This window comes from Microcaecilia unicolor, chromosome 2, assembly GCF_901765095.1.
Source record: "Microcaecilia unicolor chromosome 2, aMicUni1.1, whole genome shotgun sequence".
NCBI classification, from domain to species: domain Eukaryota; kingdom Metazoa; phylum Chordata; class Amphibia; order Gymnophiona; family Siphonopidae; genus Microcaecilia; species Microcaecilia unicolor.
Window position 1 is genome coordinate 467,035,245 of NC_044032.1, and position 16,635 is coordinate 467,051,879.

The window sequence follows — 16,635 nt, forward strand, 5'->3', positions numbered from 1 at the left end:
CCATCCAGTCTGCCCATCCTCTGTAACCCCTAATTCTTCCCGTTCCTAAGCGATCCCACATGCTTATCTCATGCCTTTTTAAATTCTGGAACAGTCCTCGACTCCACAACCTCCACCGGGAGCCCATTCCACGTCTCCACCACCCTTTCTGTGAAATAGGACTTCCTTAGATTACTCCTAAGCCTGTTCCCTCTTAACTTTGTTATATGTCCCCTCATTCCAGAGCTTGCCTTCATTTGAAAAAGGCTCTCTTCCTGTACATAAATGCCCTTGAGATATTTAATCGTTTCTATCATGTCTCCTTTCTTCCAGTGTATACATGTTGAGGTTCATAAGCCTGTCCCTATAATTTTTGCATTCAAGACCACTTACTAATTTTGTAGCCGCCCTCTGGACCGACTCCATCCTGTTTATATCTTTCCGTAGGTGCGGTCTCCAGAACTGCACGCAGTACTGCAAATGGGGCCTCACTAGAGACTTATACAACGGCACTATCACCTCCTTTTTCCTGCTGGTCATGCCTCTCTTTATGCACCCAAGCATCCTTATGGCTTTGACTGTCGCTTTTTCTACCTATTTGGAAGCTTTAAGATCATCAGACACAATCACCCCCAAGTCACACTCTTCCTTCATACATTGAAGCACTTCACCCCCTATACTGTACCGTTCCCTCGGATTCTTGCGACCCAAGTGCATGACCCTGCATTTTTTGGGATTGAACCTTAGTTGCCAAATATCAGTCCATTCCTCCAGCTTCGCTAGGTCCTTCCTCATGTCATTCACACCCTCCAGGGTGTCCACCCTGTTGTAGAATTTAGTATCATCCGCAAAGGGACAAACCTTTCCAGACAGCCCTTCCACAGTATCGCTCACAAAGACGTTAAAAAGAGCCGATCCTAAGACTGATCCCTGCGGTACTCCACTGACGACATCCTTTTCATCAGAGCAAGCTCCATTTACCACTACCCTCCGTCTCCTACCATTCAACCAATTTTTAACCCAGTCAGTTACTTTAGGTCCCAAACCGAGGGCACTCAATTTATTTATCAGTCGCCCGTGCGGAACCATGTCAAAGGCTTTGCTGAAATCTAAATATACCACAAGAAGCGTCCCTCCCATATCCAACTGTTTGGTCACCCAGTCGAAGAAGACGGTCAGATTCATCTGACACAACCTGCCACTAGTGAAGCCATGCTGCCTCGGGTCCTGCATTCCATTTAGTTCAAGAAATCTCACAGTCCTCCTCTTTAGAAGCGTTTCCATTAGCTTACTCACCACCGAGGTCAGACTGACAGGTCTGTAATACCCAACCTCCTCCTTACTTTCACTCTTGTGCAAAGGAACCACATCTGCCCTTCTCCAGTCCACCGGGACCACGCCAGTTTCTAAGGAAGCATTGAAGAGGTCCGTCAGCAGAGCTGACAGAACTTCTCCGAGTTCCTTAAGTACCCTCAGGTGTATCCCATCTGGCCCCATCGCTCTGTCTACTTTTAGTTTGGCAAGCTCCTCACGAACACAGTCCTCCATAAACGGGTCTTGGTCTACCATAAAGCCATCCCCTTTAGCCTTTATTTTCTGTAGCCCTACCCCCGGTCTTTCATCCGTGAACTCAGAGCTAAAATAATTGTTAAGCAGTTCAGCTTTATCCTTATCTTCCACATATTTCTCTCCCTCAACTTTGAGCCTCACAATGCTATTATGGCACTTCCTCTTGACACTGTTCCTCATAGGAGGCTCTTAAATAAATTTGACAGGCTGAAGTTAGGACCCAAAGTGGTAAACTGGATTAGAAAACTAGTTGTTGGGCAGATGCCAGAAGGTGGTGGTCAATGCAATTCACTTGGAAGAAGGAAAGATGAGTAGCGCAGTACCTCAAGGATCGGTGCTTGGGCCGATTCCACTCAATATATTTGTGAGCGACATTGCCGAAGGGTTAAAAGGTAAGGTTTGCCATTTTGCAGATATCAAGATTTGTAATAGAGTGGACACCCCGAAGGGAGTAGAAAACATGAAAAGGGTTCTGCAAAAGTTAGAAGAATGGTCTAATGTTTGGCAATTTAAAAATTAATACAAACAAGTGCAAAATGTAGTTGGGGAGTAGAAATCCAGGGGATGTGTATGAGAGGCTGATACGCACAGACAGGGAGAGGGACCTTTGATGATGGTGTCCAAGGATCTTAAAGCAACAAAATTGTGTGATAGGATGGTGGCCGTAGGCAGAAGAATGTTAGGCTGCATTGAGAGAGGCATAACTAGCAGAGGAAAGGAGATGTTGATGCTCCTGTTCAAGTCTCTGATGAGGCCCCACCTGGAGTATTGTGTTCAGTTTTGGAGGCCATATCTTGCTAAGGCAACAAAAATGATGTGAGGCTTGCGCCATAAGACGTATGAGTTGCATGGGGACAGAAATCTAACCCATCCCTGCCACAAGTAGCCTCCTCCATTCCCACCCCTGTCCCACCCAGCCCTGCCCCCGCTGCACTGCATTGCACCTCACTGCACAGTCACCTTGACAACCCCCCCCCCCCCCCCCCCAAGAACGCCAGATTCTATAAATACTGGTAAAAGTAACATAAATGCATTTTCTTCCATACTCTGCTTTTTTTGGAAACGTGCATCTTTTAAAAATTTTTATTTAGCAAACATACATGTGCAGCATGCCCCTGTTTCCTTTTCCCTCCCATCCATGAGCAGCATGTCCCTCCCCCCCTCCATTCTCTTCTATCCCATGTTCTCTATTTTCCCTGCCCCGCCCTTTCCATGTACGTCCCCTTACCAAAAAATATTTTACAGCCCCCTTGCTTTTTTCACACCCATGCCCCCCATGCATGACTCCATCCATCCAACCACACACCTTGACGTCTCGGCAGCCATTTTAAAGAAACAGTGGCAGTGGGCAGGAAAGAGTGGGGATCTTTCCTGCCCGTAAGAGGCCACTAGACCACTAGGATGTACTGAGGTACGTTTGGGGAGGGCACCCAGGGCTGTAAAGGAGGGGGAGGCAAGACTGGATTTGCCTACACTTCCACAGGGTTCCTGCAGGACCCGGGCCCATCCCCGCGGGATTTCTGCTAGCTCTGTTCCCATGCAGCTCTCTAATGAGAGGATACTCGAAGACCTGAATATGTATAGCCTAGAAAAAAGAAAGAACAGAGGATATAATACAGACGGTTAAATACTTGAAAGGTATTAATATAGAAACAAATCTTTTCCAGAGAAGGGGAAACTGTAAAACTAAAGGACATGGACTGAGATTGTGGGGTGGTAGACTTTGGAGTAGTCAGGAAACTTTTTTCATAGAGAGGGTGGTCGATGCCTGAAATGGCCTTCCGAGGGAGGTGATAGAGACAGAATTCAAAAAGGCACGGGCTGAACACAGAGGATCTCTATTTATAAAATAGATGGTGTTAAAAAAAAAAACCCAACCTTAAATGGCTGCATGCGTGTGGATGTGCGAGTGACATTTGGAAGGTGACCCCAGCTGTGAAGAGCTAAGGCCGGTGCCGGGCAGACTTTGTCTGTGTTGTATATGGCAGACCAGTTTAGGATGGGCTGGAAAGGGCTTCAATGGCAACTTCAGTAGCTGGAACTGAGGACACTTCTGGGCAGACCTTTTTTATGGCCTGGGTCCCGCAAATGACAAGACTGATTCAGATAGGCTGGAGTGGGCTTTGACGGCAACTCCAGTAGTTGGAACATAAGGATAGTGCTGGACAGACTTCTACAGTCTATGCCCCAGTGGCTTTAATTGCTGTACCTGGTGCAATAGCACCATGTCTGGCAAAGACACCCACTCTTGGTGTCTCCAGTTTTGGGGCCTGAGCATACCCCTGTCTTCTGTGTCTTTGTATGAAGAAAAGAACACAGCCAGAGAGGCTCAAAGAAAAACTTTTTGGAGCCAGGTCTGGACCTTAATATCAGTGTCTGCATTGGGTGCGTCGAGACCCTTAGATACCAGGAGTAACCGAGCATCGAGTGGGCCTACACCTGCCTCAGTGTCAACAGCCTGAGCAGGGTCATACAACTGCATGAGTGGTCACTCAACATGGGCGTTGTCCACGAGGTCTTCCAAGTATGGGGCACCCCCTCGATGGATCTCTTTGCCTCTCAATCCAATCACAATGTCCCCTCAGTTCTGCTCTATGCCCATGACAGACTAGCATCGGATGTATTCCTCCTTCATTGGAGGTCAGGTCTTCTGTACCCGTATCCTTCCCCATAGCTCTTGTAGGGAAGACTTAGTTGAAATTCAAGCAAGACTGGGGGACCGTGATTCTGATAGTACCTTATTGGCCCTGACAGATCCTTTCTTCTGGAGTTATCCTCCGAAGAACCATGGAGATTGGAGTGTTTTCTGACCTCTCATCTTGCAGAATGGGGCATCTCTTCATCCCATCCTCCAGAATTTTAATAAATGTACAGGTCCTGTGTACATTGTTCAAAATATCAATTTACTTGTTTTTATGAATTTATGTATTTTTGTATTTGGTTGTCTTTTATTTTGCAAAAGAAAAAACTTCAGTTTTTGTTATCAATATGATGCTTTTATTTGGTTCTGAAAAGCATCAACATAAAACAATTTTAACTTAGGAAGAGGCATCTGTTGCTTTTTGAGGATTATGAAATGTTTAGGATGGCGAGTCATTCTGTGTTTCAGAATCCTCAATGGGCAGCACTGACTAGGTGAGAACCTCAAATTGGAATTATATATTATTTATATATACATATATATATAAAAAATAAGCTTTTTTTTTTTTTTTGGGGGGGGGGGGTGTTATGGCTTTTTTTTAATGTTCTAGTTGATTACCAATACAACATTAAGGGGTCCTTTTTACTAAGGTGTTCTAATGGATTTACTGCATGCTAAATGATAAGACGCCAATTATATTCCTATGGGCATCTTATCATTTACCATGTGCTAATCGTTAGCGCACGCTAAATCTGATAGCACACCTTAGTAAAAAGACCCCTAAGGTAGGCAAAATAGAAATACAGAAAATAAAGGTAACACAAATGATTGTGAGAAATCCAAGTAACCTTGTTTTAGAGAACACATTTTTTCCTCTTTGTGTTGAAGTGTGCCTTTTTCTGATGGGATGAATATGACTGCAATGACATGACTCCTTAAATGCAGAACTTCATGAGCCACTGTCTCCTTTAAAAAAAAAAAAAACCCCAAAACTACAAAATTCAACTTTTTTTTTACTTTACATTTATGGTAGAAATAAGTAGGAGGTGCATTTATAAACTTGAAACATGTTTTCTTAGGGACCTTTTACTAGGCTGCAGTAAGAAATGGCCTTAGCAGGTTTTTCTTGTGCACTAAGGCCATTTTTAGCAGCCATTAGCACATGACCAGCTTAAAATTACTGCCAGCTATTTTGTAGATAAGAGCCCCCATGTTAATCTGTGCACTAACCAGTTAGCACATGAGTGTAGTTAGTGTGGTTAGAGCAGGATCGCCCACTCTCCACCCCTGACATGCCTCCTCAAAAAATAATTCCAAAAAAATGTTTACTTCATGGTTAGTGTATGGCAATGCAAAAACTAGCACATGATGCTTTGCTTGTTTCTTGTTAGGCTATTTTTCTTTTTACTGCATTATGAAACAAGGGAATTGAAATGGATTTATGTAAATTCTCATCCAGAAAAATACTTTATTAATAGTACTACTTTGTCAGCAGATTCACCACTTCTGTTCTTTGTCCTTTTACACCCAAAGGGCCTGAATAAAGTGGCACATCATTTCACTTTTTAAAAAATGCAAGTATCTTAGTTGATAATTTTTGAAGAATTTCCATAGATTTTATTTTAAGCACCCTAATTGGAGATCATGGTTTTATCTAATACTCCTTTTAAAACAATCATTTTTTTAATTATTTGTTTTTCAGTATTGTCCTGAAAAAGTAGGAATTTGGCTTTTGTTTGGTATCATTGAAGTCTCCCTCTATTATAGTACTGTTTGGATTCAGTTCCAGGTACTATGCTTAAAAAAAATACTTTGTTTGAACTTGCTATACATACTACTTACATGTACATCAAAGCTGTTTCCAGATCTGGTAAATATAGAGAGAATTCTAGTTAAAATACAATAAAAGAGTTGTGGATAGCAAGTACTACAAGGAGTATTGTATATTGAATCTGTTGGCTTCAGTGGGCAGAGTGTTACCTAGAGAACCTGTGAGAGGTTTCAGAAGATTCCATAAAACCTGGATAATATAAGAAGACAACTGAAAAAATGTAAAGAATTTTGGGGTCCTTTTTACTAAGCTGCGGTAAGTAGTAATGCGTGCTTACCATTGCTTAAAATCCAGTACCGCAGGGCACACTCGGGTGTCCGCTGTAGTTTTGTGTTCACCATGCGCTACCTGCATGCTAAAAACTAGAAGATATTTTTTAGCGCTGGGGTGTGTTTGAGGGCAGAGAGTAGGTGTGCCCAGCTGCATTGCCATGCATTAACTGATTAGTACATGGTTAGCATGGGAGCCCTTACCACCTAGAAAATAGGTGGCGGGAAGGGCTCCCATGCTAATGGCTATATGCTAATTGGGGAATTAGTATGTGGCCATTAATTGAAGAAATGGGAAATGCAACCGTTTACAGCCGCACTGAAAGTAGCCTCAGAGCACAGAAAGTGGAGGAGTGGTTAGGGTGGTGGACTCTGGACCTGGGGAACTGGGGAACCGAGTTCGATTCCCACTTCAGGCACAGGCAGCTCCTTGTAACTATGGGCAAGTCACTTAACCCTCCATTGCCCCAGGTATAAATACCTGTATATGTAAGCCGCATTGAGCCTGCCATGAGTGGGAAAACGCGGGGCACAAATGTAACAAAAAAAAAAAAAAGCCCCACACTACTGATGATACAACTTAGTAAAAGGGCCCCTTTGTTATCTATGAAGAGTCTGTTTAATATGTGGCCAAAAATGAGGTACTAATGAATTCTGTTAGAGCAAAAAATTTGTAGAACAACAGTCCAACCCCCATCCTTTCATGTTTTATGTGAAAAAAATAAAAAAAAGTTACAGAAGTTCAAACATGTAACTTCTGCAGACTGCTTATGAACCCATGACATGAAAATTCTACCATTCTCGACATTTTGGATCTGCTACCTTACCTGCTTATCCTGTTTTGTTAGACCAGTACATGTGGAATTCAGTGATGTTTTAATTGTATAGCAGGCCCCGAGGAGTACTAGCAGGGGACCACCCACTAGGGGGTGGGCAAGGCTCATGTTTGGGGCCTTGGATGATTTTGCTCAGCCAGGTGCTCGATGGGGACTCTTAGGCTCTGATAGACAAGAGAAAAAGGGGCCCTTCTGTGGGCCTAAGATGTCTGGGGGGACTCAGGTTCCTCTGGCATGATGGCTGCCTTGTTGACATGCTGTTTCAAATTCTTTAATTTGTAATTTTTCAATTTGTATTTGTTATGTTTAGATTACATTTTATTTTTACATTTCTTTTAGGGCTGCATTTCTATTAAAATGTGTAATTGCAATTAATCGCACGATTAAAGGTATGTTGTGTTTTCTGTTCTCCCTCCCCCCCACACACTGCAGCCTTGTGACTCTGGGCAATTGAGGGTTAAATGTCTTGGGCGTGGTCACAAGGAGCTTCAGTGTGTGTGTGGGGGGGGGGGGGGGGGAGGGGGGACCATACCTTTTAATCGTGTGATTAATCACGATTGCAAATTTTAATCAAAATGCAGCCCTACAGTATATTTTGTTGTCTTCGTAAGTATATATGACTGTGTTGAGAGTAATGGAATGAGAGGGCATTGATCTGTTATTTCTTAGCGTCCTTGCCAAACCAGTTGGATCATTGGATTGTGTCCTTTTCCTACCAGCAGATGAAGAGAACCAAGTTTTCTAGTGACATCATCAGTATATTGGCTGGTGCCTCATGGAACGCTCTCTTTTCTCTACCTCCAGCAGATGATGCTGTTGTTCAGGCTAGTGCAGCAGGTCCTAGTTTAAATCAGTGCTACTGTTCTATACCAGATTTGCTACTTGTATGTCGAGTTAGGATTTTTTCAGGTTTTGTGTTATTTCATAATGTGCCTGGTAGTGGAGACATTTATTTCACTATTATTGAGATGATGTGAGAATAGTTATGATCTGCACCTGTTGTTGTGGGGGAGATAAGGTTCTCGTGGATGCAGAGCATGTTTACATTTAATATATAAGAACTGACCAAGGTCCATGAGGATTGTGTGCAGTGTGTAATGGATGCAAGCACCATCCATCATGTGTGTCCTGACTGAAAAAAAGTTGAGAACCACTGGCCTAGGCATCACTACGGGGTCACATGGGGAGTTGCACAACATGCAATCCAACATTTCTCCCTCTTTCCCTTGTCCTGCGTAGTCCTATATCTCTCTTGGCCTTTCCTCCTCGGTGAACCTCCAGTGTTTCTATGCCTGCCGGCAGCATCGTCAAGTAAAGTAAACTGCCTCTGGCTGGCCCCACAAGCAATCCCACAGCTCTGGCCAGTCCCGGGACTTCTGCTACCTCCTGCCTCCTGATGTAACTTCCAGTTTCTTTGTAGGTGGGATGCAGCAGAGGCAACTTGCATTAATTATTGCCGGCCACAGTCACTTCACCTGAGCAACATTATTGGCACTGCCGCCTGTCCGACCAGCACCTAATTTACTGACCAGCACCTAATTTACAAAAGTCTGCTCCCCCTGATATCAAAACCTGGCTACGCCTCTGGCGGGTAGGAAAGGTATACAACCCAATTGTTCTGACTGGTATGGTAGGACTCAAGGAAAGGAAATTAACAGATATGACTAAATTTCACCTTTCTTGTTACTAGGTTGGCGACCTCCAGCTTTGCAAGTTGGATGAGTTAGATTGCCTTGTTAGAGGAGTGTTGTATATTGACTCAATTGGATTCAATGGACAATCAGAATGTTATTATTTGGAAAACCCAACAAACCGTGAGAGGTTTCAGAAGATTCCTTACAACCTGGAGAATCCATACCCGCTTCTTTTAGTAAACATTGGCTCTGGAGTTAGCATCTTGGCTGTGTATTCAGAAGGCAACTATAAACGGGTGACTGGTACCAGGTGAGTTCCACATGTTCTGTGTCATGATGTATTTAGAATACTGGGTGTTTGCAGAGCAAACTTGGTTTATTTGTAGATTCTGTTGTGTCCCTTTCACAGTAGAGGAGTAATATGTGCTACAAAATTAATAGATTTATAGGAATCTGACAGGGGCCACGATGGTCTGTGGAATTGGGCTGACACCATTATCTCATTTCACAAAGAATACTTTGATTCCCTGCTAAGCTGAATTGGTCATTGAGAGGTGAATAGTGCTCTGATTCTGATGATTGGTTTTAAGTAATCTGTTCTGGTAGATACATTGAGATGCTTGCTCTGAATGCTAGATGGAGGAGATCCGATATATATCAATTGTAGTTTTTTTCTGTGTTTAAGTAAATTTAAGTGTGCAGTAGAGTATATTAAAATGCTTTGGTGTAAGTCACTATGAACATCATTTGGAAAAGTGGACTAAAAATTCAAATTTTATAATCATTAGCTAAATTTGATAAGACATTTGAGTAGAACATCTTTTCATGTTTTCAACCCAACTATTTAGTTTCTGATATGCCTTAATTTTAGCAAACTACAGTTGGCACTTTTCATTTGAGCCAATCTTCCCCTTTTGTAAGCATTTGCGGCTGTTTTTGTCCTGCTGAGTCAAACATCAGTAACTCTCAATGTAGTACTGCTGGGGCTGTAGAGTATGGTTTAGGAAAACTAAACAGTAGAGAAGCCCTGTTCAGCAGTGATTAATGTGTAACATGTTTATCTCCTTAAGAAGAGAGCATAGAAATAGTTGAAAAAAAGAAGTGGGCAGAGGAAAAGAACCTGATTTTTTTTTCTAAGCCATAGTTTATCCAAAAGCCAAGATGATATAAAAAAAATGGGGTACATCTGAAGAAAAAGTACTGAACAGTTGCCACAATAGCATTTGCTATTTTCTGATTTTGGCTGTATAGCAAACCCTAGTGAGCATCTCCATTTGGGTGGCCAATTTTTCAGTATTTTGAAATCCGCAGAGAGGAATCATTTTTATGGCGTATTCCTCATCTCTGCTATATCTGTCTGAACAAGTTGATTGTGTTCCTTTCATTCCAGAATAGGGAGTCAGAGATACTGATTTTTCCAGTGACATCACTGGTACATAGGCTGTTAGCATCTGGAATTCTCCAGTATTTCTCTATTTCCAGCAGTTGGTAAGGTTGTGCAGGCCAGTGCTGTGGGTCCAGGCCTAAATCCCCCGAGCGCAGCTAAGGCCCACTCCTTGTGGTTGAGCCTAATGGCCTTGCTCCTAGGATTTGGTCCAGTAGTGCATGAAGTTTGTCTCTGTAGCCCCACATCAACACCTTTGAGTGCTAGTTGGCATGGTTCCATGCTCAGCGATCCTGTTCCTCAGGGCTCCTATGCAGCACTAGGCAGCTTTTGGGGTGGGAGTGGAATTGGAATTCATCTGGCTGCTTAGCAGCATTATTCCCCTGTTTAATAGGGGAGGAAAGCCATTTAAAAAAAAAAAGAAAGAAAAGAAAATGAAACTAAACACACCCAGAAAAGCAAGCAGGAGGGACCACAGGGAGTCTGATGAGTCTGGGGCCCCTTTCCTTATACAGGCAGCAGCAGGCGGGCACTTGCAGGCATGCCTCCTAACTGGCACTGCACTGTCTGGTTCCCACGGTCTTACCTGTGATGGTCTGATTCCGACTGTGTAGCGCTATAGAAATGCTAAGTAGTAGTAGTAAACTGCTGTGTAGTGCTTGGGAGGAGGGGGGGAAGCCAGATTGGAGGATCCCTGATATGAATGGTGTCTCAATCATGGAACCCACATTCCCAATGGCTTTGGTTGGAGCAGCAGGTGTGTGTTGGTCAGGTCTGCGACAGCAACAACAGCGATCACAGTTGGACAGGTGGCTTTTGCAGCCTTTTGGCAGGAGTTGATCATGAGGTAGCAGCTCTCCTGAACCCAAATCAGACAGACAGGCTGTTGGAAGAGAGGCAGTTCTTGGCGCATTGCTAGATATTGGAGGAGAGGCCGTATCAAGAGAGAGAGCACCAGGTGTTCCTTAGCACCCCCCCCCCCCCCAAGCTCTCCCATGTGCTGTCTGATGCCATTTTGGGTTAACCTTGACTTTCGCACCACCCTTTGAGGAATAATGTTCCCTCTTAGCTGTGCAAGAGTCCTCCAGCCTCATTCCTGCCAGTTGGGATTGATACTTCAATACTGTGTTTTTAATCACTAAAGACAGGTGAGTCCTGCAGACCTTGCCTTTCCCTTGCTAGAAAATGTGATATTGAAACAGCACCACCACTAGCAGGAATGACTTCTACCAGCTTAGAGGGAAAATTGTTTGCTTGGCAGGAAGAGCCACCACAGATTTTGCCAGTGCAGAAGGGTGATCGCAGGGGCCATCAAACTTCTAGTATGGTGTTGGGTCCCTGAATGTGCAGTTCAAATCTGCAGTAGCTGGTACTCTGCATAGGGTTATAAGGTAGGCACAACATCAGACCAGATGCAGTGATGAATTGATGTGCTATACTAGCCTCTCTTTGAACGGTAGGAGTTCACCCCACCCCCCTTGTCTTAGTAACTGAACTTTGCAGGTCCGGGTGAGGACCTGTGTGGCCTTCTGGAGAGCATAAGCTGGTAGGAGGCCTATCAAGGCCCCATAGACTTGGGGAGAAGTATGAAAATAAATGGATGTGAACCCCAGAGGGTCCTGGTCCAGGTTGGATGCCTGGGTCTGTGTCTTTCTGGTTGCACCTGGTCCCATTTGGCCTTGGACACTATGTAGGCTTAGCTTTGTTTAGTAGCTGGTCAGAGGGCCACCTGGAACTTCTTAGGGCTGAGGTCTCCTCATAGTGTCTACCCTTGGATGGTAGCCCAACAGTCTGGGAGCATTGAACACTCAACCACACACAGTGGGCGGGGAGTTCCAGTTCAGGGCAGTGGTACCGCCTTCCTACCCTGGAGAGCTTATTCAGAACCTTGGGGGGGGGGGGGGGGGACCTGAGAGCCACTCCAGCTAGAGAATTCCAGGGGTCTGGAAGAGCGGGCTATAGTCTGAACAGGGGCTGGCCCTAGAGAATTCGTGTTGTACCCTGGTTCAGATCTGGGCTGGTCAAGACACTTATTGTTCAGAAAAGATCTCTTGTTCATAGGCAGATTAGTTACTTGACACTCCAGATGGAGATACACAGTCATTGTCTCGGTGTATCTGGGCAAGTTCTTTATCTCCGTAGACTTGATATAGGCTTTCCTCCACTTTCCCATCAGACCCATCCATAAGTGTTTTCTGTGTTCTGAGCAGGCATTTCCTATTTTGGGCATTAGCTTAGTTTCACAGCCAAGAGAGTTGGGCCACTCTTATTTCGACAACTGGCTGATCAGGATTGACTTGGAGGTAGAACCAGAATGGTCACAGTCCAGGTAATTTGACTGTTGCAGCATCTAGGCTGGTTCGTCAAGTTTACTAAAAGCCTTGTCCCAGAGTGGTGATGTTCACTGAGGAGCGAGTGTATAAGTTGTGGGACCAGAAATGCAGGTTGTTTTCTCTGGAAGCCTCTCAAGCATGGGATTATCTGCACCCCTATGCTCCATGGTGGCTACTCTGGAAGTGTTTTCATGGACTGGTCCCAAATGTGGTGTTGCGTTCCAAGGTCACAAGACTTTGAGGTTCATTTGCCTCTGCTTCCTGTGGTAGGAAGGAGTCTGTCCTGGTAGGATAGTTCACAGCATCTCTTGAAGGAGTTCTTGCTGGATTCCCCTGAATGGATTTCAGCAACCACTGACACCAACTTTCAGGGCTGAGGTGCCCATTCCTTGAATGGCAAAGTGGCAGTGATCCCCTCTGGAAGCATCCTTGGTATTCACTTGGCTAGAAACAAGAGCGATCTGGCTGGCTGACTGACTGAGTTCCTCCCCAGGTTGTGAAAAGTGGCTCATGTGGTGTCTGATGGAAGTGCCATGACCGTGACATATATCAACGAGCAAGGGGAGCCAAGATCTAGACAGTGGCTCAGGAGGTGGGGAGTATTTACCAGTGGGCTGAGAAGCATGTCTGCTCTCAGCAGCCCATGTTGCTGGGAAGGGCAATGTTCAGGTGGACTTTCTCAGTCGTTCAATTTTGGATACAGGAAAGTGGGAGCTGGGCCTAGCAGCCTTAAAGTTCTCCAAGATGGAACATTTCTTTAGCTGCAGGAGGGTGGCCAGCTTGGCCAGCATCAACGCCCTGGTTAAGCGGTGGCTCCAGCAGAAGCCACTGTACATCTTCCCCCATGGTCCCCATTTGGGAAGGTCCTGCACAAAGTGGTGTGCCAGCCATCCCTTATGCTTCTAGTAGCCCCAAACTGGCCATGAAGGCTGTGGTTCGCAGGTCTCAGTCATCTGGTTGCAGAGCCTCTGCTACTTCTGCACCCCAGAGATTGAGGCTACCTAACGTAGGGCCTGGTGGAAATGGAAGATCCCAGTCCCTTCTGGCTTATGGTTTAGTCCTTGAGAGGCAGTGCCTTGTGGGTTGGAGGCTCTCTCCCTCCGTGATGACCACCCTTTTCGAGACCCATAAAACACTCAAACAAGAAGTGGACCATGAAAATGAATGCTAGGATGGCCAATGGCTCAATTTATTCTTCCAATAACAACATAAAAATTAAAAATCAGCAGTTTATTCTTGTCAAGAGGGCAGATGCCACTGACGCTATTTCGCTTTCCAGTCTAAGGTTTCTTAATAGGACCCCTCAGGAAGGCCGGTCTTATTTGTCAACACATCCTGTATATTGTAATTGAAGAAGTAACTGCTGACTTTTTAATTTTTGTTGATAAAATAAATTTGAACCATTGGCCGTCCTGGCATTCAGTCATGGTGTCTTCCACTTCTTGTTTTTGTTGTTGTTGTTTTTTGTTTGTTTTTCCTGTGTTTTGTTTTTTGTGCCTATAAAACACTCCACCTCATTAATTGTATGTCCAGGTTTGGAGAGTCTGAGTGGCAGAAATCAGTTCCAGAGTTTCTCCAGGAGAGGTTTGAGCAGGGGTTGACACTTAGCTCCTTGAAGGTTCAGGTTGCAGTCCTCTCTTGTTGCAGAGGAAAGAATTTCCTTGGCAGCACATGAGGACATTATACTTTTTTTTTTTTTTTTTAGGGGAAGGTTGCACACCTGCACTCCCATCAGGCTGACCCTGGCCTCATGGGGTCTCAGTTTGGTCTTCATTATGCTATCAGGTCACCCTTTGAGCTGTTGAAGGTGCCCTCCTTGAAAGATCTTATGCTGAAGACAGTCATCTTAGTGGTGATCACATCAGGCTTGCAGCCCCGATACCCTCCTCGCCGGTCTTGCCATGACTCGTGTCTCTCCTTGGAAGACTTATCTTGGCAGTTCCCTGCTTTCTACTGTAGGTGATTTCCCTATTCCACATGGATCATGAGGTGTCTTTGTTCTCCATTCTAGAACAAAGTTCAGAGGCTCAGGTCAAAAGACCCAAAAACTGGATATTTTTATTTTATTTATTCATACTTGTATCCCACAATTATCCAAAAACGAATTTTGGTTTATTGTGGTTTACATTTAACAGTTGTTAGAGATTACATTGATTCAATTACATTTACAAGGTTGTATGATGCTGTGTTTTACAGTGGTTTTATTTATTTATTGCATTTGTATCCCACATTTTCCCACCTTTTTGCGGGTTCTGTGTGGCTTACAATATGAGTTAGATATTGGAAATACAATTTGTTACAGATTGGTTATGGATTACATAACTGTCAGTGGATATGGAATATCCTGAGTGTTCTACTCTATTTAAAGGAAACAAGTTCCTCTGCCTCACATCATTTGTTCATGCTTTTCCATGGTCAATGGAAGAATATTCCAGCCTCCAAATCTTCCATTGCTTGTTGGATCAAGGTGGCTGATGAGGCGGTTTTTATTTGTCAGATCAAGCAGGTGCCAAGAGGCTTGAAGGCTCACTCAACTGGGGCACAGGTGACTTGAATGGAAGTGCAGGTGGTCTAACCTGAGGCTGGCTGTAGAGTGGCTACCTGGTTATCGCTATACTCCTTTGTGAACCATTACAGACTTAATATTCTTGCCAGAAGCAGAGCAGTTATTCAGGAGGCCTTGTTTTTTCCCTTCCCACTATGATTCTGTTTTTGTACATCTCACTTGTTCAGACTGGTATAGCAGAGATAAGGAAGGTGAAATTTAGTTGTACTCGTTAACTTTATTTCCTTGAGCCCTGCTATACCAGTCTGGGAACTAACCTGGAAGGCTTTGGTTTTAAGGGTTGAGTTCTTTGCATTTTCTCTGTCTAGTGTTGTATATAGGTATGCATTAAAATTTTATGTTGCAATGGTCCGATGACATGGGGTGAGGTACATGGGACCTTGTCTACTGTTGTAGGGGCATGCCAGAGAATTCCAGAAGGCACTAGCTTATGTACCGATGATGCCGGTGGAAAAATCAATACTTCTACCGCCATCTGCTGGCAGGAAAGGAACACAACCTACTTTTACAGGACTCGAAAGAAATTAACAGGTATGATTAAATTGCACCCTCATCATTCTGTTACCATAGCATTTAGTAAGATCAAAAATGTGACCATTGTAAACAAGTAATAGTAAGTAATGGATGAAGAAAATAGATACAAAGAAATGTCTTGTTTTGTACCCCAGCCTTGGAGGAGGAACATTTTTTGGCCTCTGCTGTCTTCTGACGGGCTGTTCAACTTTTGAAGAAGCTCTTGAAATGGCATCTCATGGAGATAGTACTAAGGTGGATAAATTAGTGCGTGACATTTATGGAGGTGACTATGAGAGGTTCGGACTTCCTGGCTATGCTGTAGCATCAAGGTAAGTAATGCAAAAGACATCAATAATGGGTTTGAGCAATTAAGTTATTAGACATAGGCACTAAGTTGTAAGATCTGTATACATTTTCCATGGATTCATACTAATTAGTTATGTGACCAGTCAGTCTGCCTGAAAAAGATTTTTGCAGTTCCAAAATTTTAAATTGCTTAGGTCAAGTCTGGTGGCTAGGAACTGCAAATTGCCTATGTGGAGAGGCCTGAGTTTGACTCCTGGTTTGTCTAGTTCCTGGGTTTCCAGAAAAGATGATGCAGCAAAGGCTGTGTTCAGCCCATTAAGTACATAAGCATTGCCATATTGGGACAGAACAAGGGTCCATCAAGCCCAGTATCCTGTTTCCAACAGTGGCCAATCCAGGTCACAAGTACCTGGCAAGATCCCAAAAGAGAAACAGGTTTTATGCTACTTGTCCCAGGAATAAGCAGTGGAATTTCCCAAGTCCATCTTAATAATGGTTTATAGACATTTAGGAACTCCAGACCTTTTTCAGACACTGCTCACTAACTGCTTTTTCTACATTTTCTGGCAAACAATTACACATTGGGTGAAGAAATACTTTCTCTGATTTGTTTCAGATTTACTATGTAGTAGCTTCATTGTGTGCCTTGTAGTCCTTTAATTTTTGGAAGGAGTAAACAAGCACATGTCTACCTATTCCCCTCCACTCAATATTTTATAGACCTCTATTAGATCTTCCCCTAGCCATATCTTCTCCAAGCTGAAGAGCCCT

At 43.9% G+C, this 16,635-nt stretch overlaps 1 protein-coding gene across 3 annotated transcripts in view; it reads left to right on the forward strand.

Annotated features, from left to right (window-relative positions):
• LOC115461288 (pantothenate kinase 3-like) overlaps positions 1 to 16,635 on the forward strand; it is a 93,843-nt gene that overhangs the window by 26,269 nt on the left and 50,939 nt on the right. For 2 of the 3 annotated variants that reach the window (XR_003940682.1, XM_030191016.1), the window contains exons 3-4: positions 8,816 to 9,069; positions 15,711 to 15,887. Coding sequence is in view for 2 of the 3 variants with exons in the window: in XM_030191016.1 (XP_030046876.1) it covers positions 8,816 to 9,069; positions 15,711 to 15,887 (431 nt within the window). In the remaining variant the exon portion in view is untranslated. The remainder of the gene's footprint in view (positions 1 to 8,815; positions 9,070 to 15,710; positions 15,888 to 16,635) is intronic. The other variant, XM_030191017.1, reaches the window with a different exon arrangement.